Below are 9,495 nucleotides of genomic sequence, written 5' to 3' on the forward strand. Positions count from 1 at the left end.
CTAAAAAAATCAATCATTAAAATTAATTATTGATATGAAATAAATGTTAAAATATAAATATATATTAAAAATAAATTAAACAATATCTATTTATAATTTTATATACAAATATATTAATAAATAATTTTAATGACTAATTTTAATATATAAATACTATTTTACTTAGAATCTAATGACTAAAAAATATTAAATAATTAATATATTAAAAATATAAAAATTAATAAATTTTAAATATTTAAAATTTACTATAAAAATAAATTAGACAAACATTAAATACTAAAGAATGCAGTAAAAAAATAGGTTGGGGGAATTAGAAGTTAGAAGAGAGCAAGCGGGAAAGTAAAGGATAGTTGAGAAGATGGGAAATCCAAAATGTGCGGCAATCAATCGAGCACGGTGGGCAACCACTACCACTATGCATTAGTGAAAAGTGAAAAGAAATATGCCCAATTTCCATTGCCCTTTTTTTTCCCATTCAGGAAAAGAGAAGGCCAATTGTAGGTTAGAAAGTAAAAGAAGATGGCGGTTTCCTAGGTCTTTACGAATTTTGGTTTCGGGTGGGAAAGTAACACCAACACCAACACCGGATACGTTATAGTATTATTAATTTATTATTATTATTATCGATATTAATCACCCACCTTGTTTTGAGTTATGCCCAAAATTACAAAGCTAGAAATGGTAATATAAATACAATGAAATTTGGTGGGACGTTGGTGATACGGTGCGGTTCATGCCAGCAAACAAAGATGGGAATCCTCGCTCGAAATTTCAGGTTATGAGTACGCAAGCTTTTATTTATTTTAATGAAGATGTACAGTTATTATGTATAAAGATACCAAAACGTATTTGAATGTATAAATACGTGGGGTAGAAGAAAAGTAAGTAGTAGTCATAGAGGAGGGTGAGTGAGGGTAAGGGTGTGGGTGTGGTGGAGTGGGAAAAGAGAGAGAGGAAAGAGGCACTTTTTAGTAATAATCCATATCGAGACGCTTTCACCCCCCATTAAATGCTTTACCAAACTCCCCATCCTCTTCTCTTTCAATTTCATCCCTTCCCTTCTTCGTCATCGACTCTACCTCTATCTTCGTATCATCTTCTCATTAAGGTACTATTCCTTCTCTCTCTCTCTCACTCTCCCTCTCCGTCGCGTTTGTGTTTGAAAAAGGGTTATATGTATGTAATTGTTAGGTGGAAGAAAGAGAAAGGGAAATGGAGTGCATGGTGGAGGGAGCGTTGAAGACGAGTTTTAGAAAAGAGATGGGGATGGGTATGAAATATACCACATCCCCGCAGAGGTCCTTCATGGAAGAACTTCAAAATGGCGCCCCTTCCGACGACTTCTTCGTTGACCAACTCCTTGACTTCTCCCAAGTAGACCAACAAGAAGAGCAACAAGAAGAAGAACAAGAGCATAAGAAAGTTGGAGAAGACTCTGCTTGCGTGTCACTCTCGCCGCAACAGACCAACGACGTTGAAGAGACCTTTCCCTCTCTCCCCACCACAGACCTCAACCTTCCGGTACTTTCCCTCTCTCCCTCATTGTTTATTGTGTTGGTTGTTGAACCAACGATTCATTTGTATTTTTGACAGGATGATGTGGCAGACTTGGAGTGGCTCTCTCATTTCGTCGAGGATTCCTTCTCTCAATTCTCTCCTCCCATCGTCCCCGCCGCCGTACCAACCTCAACCCCACCTGCTCCGCCTCAACCTTGTTTCAACACCCCCGTTCCTGCCAAGGCGCGTAGCAAGCGAACCCGAACCGGTGTCAGGGTTTGGCCACTCGCCTCACCTTCCTTCGCCACCACTGACTCCTCCTCAACCACTGCCACCGCTACCTCCTCCACCTCTTCTTCCCCTTCCAGCCCCTTGCTAATTTACGCCACAAACCTGTCCCAGACCATGGACCAGGTTAGCTCCGACGCTCCGCCGAAGAAGCCCAAGAAGAAGGCCTCTCCGGAAGGCGGATTTCCGGCACAGGCACCGCGCCGCTGCAGCCATTGCGGCGTCCAGAAGACCCCGCAGTGGAGAACGGGACCCCTCGGGGCGAAAACGCTCTGCAACGCGTGCGGGGTTCGGTACAAATCGGGTCGGCTCTTACCCGAATATAGACCCGCTTGCAGCCCAACGTTCTCCAGCGAGTTGCACTCCAACCACCACCGGAAAGTTCTGGAGATGCGGCGGAAGAAGGAGACTATAGGTGGTGGGGTTGATACCTCCGGTTTGGCCCCTCCGGTTGTTCCCAGTTTTTGATGATTCATTATTATATATATTATATATTATATATTATATATTATTCAGAGTTTTAGAGCCGGTTTGGATGGGACCCGAGTTTAGTGTACATTTCTTATCATGTGTTGGAGTGCGTTAGGTGCTAGGCATTGTAACTGATTAGGAGACTTTTTTTACCTGTTCCTTTCTTTTTTTTAATATGAAAGTTTTTGTTTGAATTTGAAATTAATTTACGTTATGGAATGACGAGGATGAGGTGGTTTTGCTTGAAATGAAACAGTTTAGGGGTGTGGGCGTTGAAAGGCATGAAGCTTATGAACAAAATAAGGAAACCCCCCACCCCCCCACGAGTCTTCTTGTGTCGTGAGATGAACGTACTTTCCATGACTCAACTCAACTCTGCAATGCAAATCCAACGGCCCACCAACAGCAATCTCTCACAACTAGTTAAGTAACTTCAAACTTGAAAAGGCTTCGTAACGCCAAACTTGATTTGGACTCACTCACTCTAAAGTGTAAACACCTCCTTTTAATAACAATCACAATAATAATACCTACCTACTTTGGACTTTGGACTTTGGAGTGTAGTTCACGGTTAGCTTTATCCTTTGGACAATTTGAAGGGGGTATGACGGTTTTCTGTTAAACAAAATTATACTCACTATAACTACAAGTATAATCCCGGGATTTCAGTAGTAAAGGAATTAGTACACTTGGAAAAGTAAAGACTATATTTGGTGTTTGGGGTCTTAACTCTTAAGTGGGAAAAATGAAGAATCGAACATGGAGCATAACGAGGTATTTGAGGCAGGTATCTGTGTCTTGGGGGATAAAAACAAAGGACATGGTGACAAATTTTGGAATCTCTCTATAGTGGCTTGATACACCATCATAATCCTGCTTTGTTAGCTATCTATCTGGATGGAAATCTGAATTTGGTGGTGTTTGTTTAAGTAGGTGGTATCTCGCATTTAAATATTGAATGCTACCAGAAGGAGTTTGGTTGTGCTGAATCAATAAAGTCCTTACCTGACATCTGCATTGCATTCAGGCCCCCTTCTTTTCTTGTGGGGAATTCTATACCCTCTTCCCCATCCTTAATTCACATGAATGATATTTCAAAGCAGGCCTGCATAATGCTCTATTTATTGCTAACTACTTCACCCGCATTTCAAGTTTAGAGATGCGGTGTCGTTTTACAATTGAATTGAATGCATGCAAAACAGCCTCCGTCGATAATCTCAAAGTGGAACTGAAGCAACTCACTCCCAATTTCGAAAGTCAATTTGCTATTTGATTACCATCCTCATCAATATAACTTTTGGTTAATGCGTGTTTGCTAGAGTTATAGAGACCGAATAAAGAAATACGATTAGAGCAAATAATTATTCTAGCTAGCTAGTCTGGAAACGCTACTGTAACTGTATAAGTGCTTTTTATGGAGATTAATTATGGTCACTCAATCTCATTACTCTACCAAAATCAAACTAACCCCCAAAATATAAAAAAGCCTTTAATGTTTCGTGGCAATCACGTGATGACTATATCTTACCCGTTCCGAACTACTTCTGTAATGTCTATGATAGTAGCACAATAATAATTCTGCTATATACGCCACGATTTTGCTTATCTATGCTATTAAATTAATATTATATTGATTTATTCATTCTATTTTTACTCGTAAATTTTGATGATCAAATAAAATATTGGTTCGGGTATTGGATTCATTATTGACACCATTAAATGTTATATTATAAAGTTCTTGAATTCGTGTACATGGGAGATTTTACATAAGCTCTACGAGGTGGTACGTGTCCAGTAACGTTTATTTTTCAAATGGAAAAGAAACTATAGATCTTTATTATAGATCTATGATTCAAAATTCAAATCCTATTGAAACCGCAGCAAGCTAAGTACGAGTTTGAATTCTAGTTCTTGGAATCAACCTAAAGAGTTGGCAGTAAAAAATAAAGGTAATAGGGTGAATAATAACGTGTGAGTCTAAATTTTAATTGAAGAATCATCCCCGGCACGTTATTATTGTAAATTATAAATGCAAAGAAAGAAGTTGGATTGTAATTAAGTATAATTAACACACTAGCTACCAAAGAAGAAGCAAATATCTGCTGGAATATAATGGATATAAAGGTATGGTCGTTTTTAATTTGTTGCTACCCTGTTTTTTGAGAACACTTTATGGAAAAAGTAACATAGGTATCTCCATAAATCTACATATTAGGTTGCAACAATTATGCGGATGTTACCCAAGCTTTTTGACCACTATGATTCTTTGATGAACGGTGATCAATGTGCTCTGGACTCTACGTCCGTTCTCATTTCATCCTGCCCCCAATTTTTCTGTTAAAGACAAGTGTCATTATGATGCAAGTTCGTATGTTATATTATGTATGTTTGTATGTTATCTTGAGCACATGAGGTATTGTTAGTTTTAGAATTACGTGAATCAAATGCATTATCTTCCCCACAAGCTGATTAAATATCATTTCAATAACCATACGTATCAAATAAGCAATAATGGTAAAAATAGCTTTTATGATAATATTTTAAATGATCATTGTGTCCCTTGTAAAATAGCTTTTGAAAGAATGAATTGGGTATGGTTATTGTTTATAATAAATTTTTCATATGTTTATATACACAAAGAGGATCATATGTCTAGTTATAACCTTATAAAAAATATGTGGACTAAATAATTATTTGGTTTATATTTTCATTCTTCTGTTTTAATTTTTTTTTTTGGAAGTAAAAAAAGTTTAACGCAATAAGGTGGAGCAAAAAAAAAGAGAAACAAAAACTCATAACGCTAAAAATAACGACCCCTAGCTATTTTCGGCATTATCATCAACAACCGCAGAGTTCATCACCAATTCACTTACAGTAATTTATAAAGGATCTGTTAATAATGTCCACCACACTTAAACCTTAATTTTATATTTAGAATTCAGTGAAAAAAAAAAGATAAGACACTAAAACTAGTAAGATTCATTTTGGTGTTTTCATCACATGTTTTCACTTGTTTCTTCTAAAATCTCAAAAACACTTAAAAAAATTAAAAACATAAACCAGAGCATCTAAATATTTTTGAGAGTCGCTAAGCAGCGTTTTTGTTTTTGTTTTCTTGACTTGCTTTTTTTTTTTTGTCAGAGGGAGAGATTAGGAATTTAGTAACATCCTAAATAGATAGCACTTTCAGTAACAGAGTGCCCGACTCTTCTTGACTTGCCTTAAGCCCTTAAGTAGTGCTAGTAATGAATCTAATACAACTCAAATTTTGTAGGAACTAGTAATACGTAGTTAAAGTTCTTGAAAACCTCAAATCCTAATCACTATCGCCCATTGATAAGAGCCCACTAAAATTTATTCAGAATCAAGCAATCATACATCCAGTTATGTATGGGCTTAGATATTGATACTTTGACCCAAACTGTCTAATCAAAACAGATGGAGTCTTAATAAAAAAAGGTACAACAATATGGAGATTATTGATAACCAACTATTAGGCTTCTACTGTTTTAGATGGGCCTATCCCTTTGTTTCGTTAGGCAATGAGTGTGCACTGCCCTCTTTAGCAATACATTAAATCACATGGAAAGGTGCATGCGGGAGTTTATTAATGAATTTTTTTTTTGTGACTAGGAGTTTATTAATGAATTGATTAAGCTTAAGCATGGATATATATAATATATGTTTGTTTGGGGGAAAAAAAGCAGCAGCAGCATGGATATATGGGTATCGAATCTATTGAACTGGCCACTATATATGTAAGTGGAAGTGTGGAACATTATAACATACGGAACTAGCAATATGCGTGTTGGTTGCCATCCATATTGGACTGAAACAGTAATTTCACGAGTCACTATAAATAATTAACAAATTGTCTTTGCATTTCATTTTCAATATTATTTGAATTTGTTAATCAATCATTATTTTTGTTTTAGGCCAATGAACCCCTGTGAACGAGTGTACTAGCGGTGGGTTGCCCATTACATATGGTACAAGGCCTCTTTTTTAGCTACAAGGCGTGAGAACTGAGAAGTGCTATGATTGGAATCCAGCAAATTCCATCAAATATTGGAATCCGTATATAAGTATATCAAACTATGATTGGTCTTTGGAATTATAGTATGTATAATACTGATGTGGACTCAACAATTTGTACATGTGAGATGTCTGGCAGGGTGCGAGTTAATATCCATTTTGCCCTTTCAATTTGGACTTCTAAATTTTAATTTACTCAATCAGACTGCCAAATATTTAATAGTGACTCATTCTTCATCTTCTTAATAGCGTGCTGAGTTAATATATCTATCAATTATATATTTTATTATATATTACTAATTTTATAATTAGAGTTCTCTCCCTTTTTCCTCTTTTTTTTTCTATCTCTCTCATTCCTTCAACCACTCTATCTCTTTTATATATCATTATCAATGACTAATTATGAAATAGTCAAAATGTGCAATATGATATTTTTTAATTGCATTAAAATTAAAATTAAAATATACCTATAGTATATATCATATATCATATATTACTATCTAATTTAATAAACAAATGTGTCACATGACACTCTTTTATTAAAATTGAGAGAAAATATTTTCTTCTAAAATTAATAAACTCTATTCCTAAATTCTCTTATTTACCTCTCTCCATTTTTCTATTTTTCTCTACCATTTTTTCTTTATATATAATTTATATTTTATATTAATAATTTGACAAATCAAAATATGTCATTCGATATTTTTTATTACAATTAAAATAAATTTTTTTCTTCCAAAATTAACAAACTCTCACCCGCATTTTTCATCTTTATCTTTCTATCTCTTTTCTCTCATTCTCTATTTTTTTAACTTTTTATTTTACAGAAAATAAAATTAACAAAATAATATAATTAAAATAAAAAATATTATTATATAAATATTTTTTAGTTTTTTTATTTAGTTTTAAATTTTCACCGTTTATCTTTTTAATTTATAGTTTTATTTCTCTTTTTTCAAATATTATTACATATAATTTAGAGAGAATAATAATGTTATAAATAAAAGTTAGAATCAAGATTCAATTATTAAAAAAAAATTTTGAGTTAATTTTTTAACTATCAATATATTTTTTTATACTAATATCTAATTATATTTTTATATACATAAAAAGAAAAAATATTATTTTTTAATAGTAAGTATAAAAAATTAATTATTTCTACTTGTGCAACAGACTTAATACCTAATTAAATGTAAAAGTCTACATATTAAATTATTTCAAATTTTAGATAACGAATGTTAAAATTAATATTAGTAAAAAAGTAGACTTTTTCATATAAAGATAATAATTAAAAATTTTATTATTTGACTTTTTATCTACACAGACTTTGGTATTCTTAATTGGAGACTTTTGTTAACCTACGACCTTTTTTGTAAAAATACTAAAGTAGTTTGATTTTATAAATTTTTTGTACTATGTATAATCTATATTGACATATAATCTATACTGACATGACAAAATAGACTATAATTTTAAAATATTTATATTCCCGTAATAATATAAAAATACTAGTTAAATTACTATGTTAAACACATTAAAATAATATCATTTTATATATCCACTCAATTTTCACCCAATACAACATCATTTTATATTAACTGAGAATTAAAAGATAGTGTATTCTATACTGCCTAATTTTTTAACTATTTGATATAAGTAAAAAATGAGTTCTATTTTTACCTTTTTTTAACTTTCAAACAAATTAAGTACTAATATTTTAGACACTATAGAATTTTTCTAAAAGATTTAGTATATGTAGTAATCTTTTCTTTCTTTTTCTACCTCCTCCTATGTATGCAGACACTACCACGATGAACCTAGCTTCAATTCTACTGAGCTCGCACGTGATCTACAACAGGTCCAATCCCTTTGTGAATACCTCCCTCATTTAGTTCAATCTTTCAATCCTATCCTCTCCTTCGTTAACAAACTCTTCTCTCCTTACAATACACTCTATTATATTACTACAGATAAAAAATTTTATTTTCATAATTATTCGTTCCCTACGAATTATTTTATTTTTAGAATTTTTAAAAATATTATAAAATTTAATAATTAAGTGTTATATCCAAGTTTGTTCAATATATAAAAGAATTAGTAGTGTCAGGTAGGAAAGAAGAAGAAGTTAATAATGCATGGATTGGTAATGGTGATTGGTGAGGGTCCTACTCTTTTCTAGTTCTTATTTATTTTGGTAAACTACCAGGTTACCAGCATTTGGAATTTAATGAGTTTTTAGTTGTCTTATCTTATTTTAGGGAGCTTTTCTGAAAATATTTTTTTAAATATTTATTTTATAAAATTTTTTAAAAAATAAAAAATAATTTTATATTTCGATATCTCATATAATTTTTTTATCTAATAATTATAGACTTGCTTAGGTGATCTTTTACAAATAATTTTAAAAAGATTTTTTTAAAATAATTTGTTATTATAAGATCTTTTAAAAAAATAAATAATTTTATGTTTATTATTTTATGTAAAATAATTTTTTTATTTAACAATTATGTTTGAGTAATAATTTAATGATACTCAAATAAGTACTATATTGTCAATGAGTTATAGATTAAATGGGCATAATTTCTCCATTTTCACTTAAGAAGTCGCGGTTTCGATTCTTCTTATCTTTGGTTAAAAAAAATACTATATTTTAATACAAAAATATAAAATTATTTTTTTGTTTATTTATTATGTTAAAAAATTTTTTAAGTAAAAAATATCTTTTAAAAAGAGATATAAATTATAACTTTAAAAAAAATATTTTTATTTTTTTAGTATTTTTACTTCTACTATTAAAATTTTGCCAAATAAATAAAAAATAAAAAGATTATTAAACAAATATTTATCTAATAACATAATAACATTCAAATAAATACTTAATACTAATTATGAAATTGATAATAGATTGGTATATATAAATGAGTTTACTTTTGATTATTCAGTGTAAAAAAATATTTTTAACATTGATTTCTAATCAAATCCTTTCTTTTGGAAACACTCAAGTGGTTGGTGCGCTTTTTATTTTTAATATGGTGGGAGATATGGGGTGATACAGCATTATGGAGAATAGGGGTGTTTTTCCTGTGTATGGTACCAGAAAACTGAAATCGGACCGAGCGATTTAGAGCAAAGAATTCGGACGGTCCGATTAGAAGAGATCTAGAAAAAAATATTTCTTTAATAAAACTCGGAGGGTCCGATTTG

General features: G+C 31.8%; 1 protein-coding gene across 1 annotated transcript; it reads left to right on the top strand.

Annotated features, from left to right (window-relative positions):
• Positions 1-892: 892 nt before the first annotated feature.
• On the top strand, positions 893-2,293 carry LOC107488033 (GATA transcription factor 5). The gene is made up of 3 exons (XM_016108726.3): positions 893-1,108; positions 1,192-1,521; positions 1,594-2,293. The coding sequence occupies exons 1-3, from the start codon at positions 1,010-1,012 to the stop codon at positions 2,251-2,253; spliced, it is 1,089 nt and encodes a 362-aa protein (XP_015964212.1). The 5' UTR covers positions 893-1,009; the 3' UTR covers positions 2,254-2,293.
• Positions 2,294-9,495: the final 7,202 nt, after the last annotated feature.

The sequence above is a fragment of the Arachis duranensis genome, chromosome 5, assembly GCF_000817695.3.
Source record: "Arachis duranensis cultivar V14167 chromosome 5, aradu.V14167.gnm2.J7QH, whole genome shotgun sequence".
Classification (NCBI taxonomy): Eukaryota; Viridiplantae; Streptophyta; class Magnoliopsida; order Fabales; family Fabaceae; genus Arachis; species Arachis duranensis.

What these genes read in the sequence shown, in the direction of transcription:
- LOC107488033 (XM_016108726.3), top strand. Translation starts at nt 1,010, where the DNA reads ATGCTTTACCAAACTCCCCATCCTCTTCTCTTTCAATTTCATCCCTTC. An exon ending in CGTATCATCTTCTCATTAAG is followed by an intron (nt 1,109 to 1,191) that starts GTACTATTCCTT and finishes TGTAATTGTTAG; the next exon opens with GTGGAAGAAAGAGAAAGGGA. An exon ending in CCACAGACCTCAACCTTCCG is followed by an intron (nt 1,522 to 1,593) that starts GTACTTTCCCTC and finishes TATTTTTGACAG; the next exon opens with GATGATGTGGCAGACTTGGA.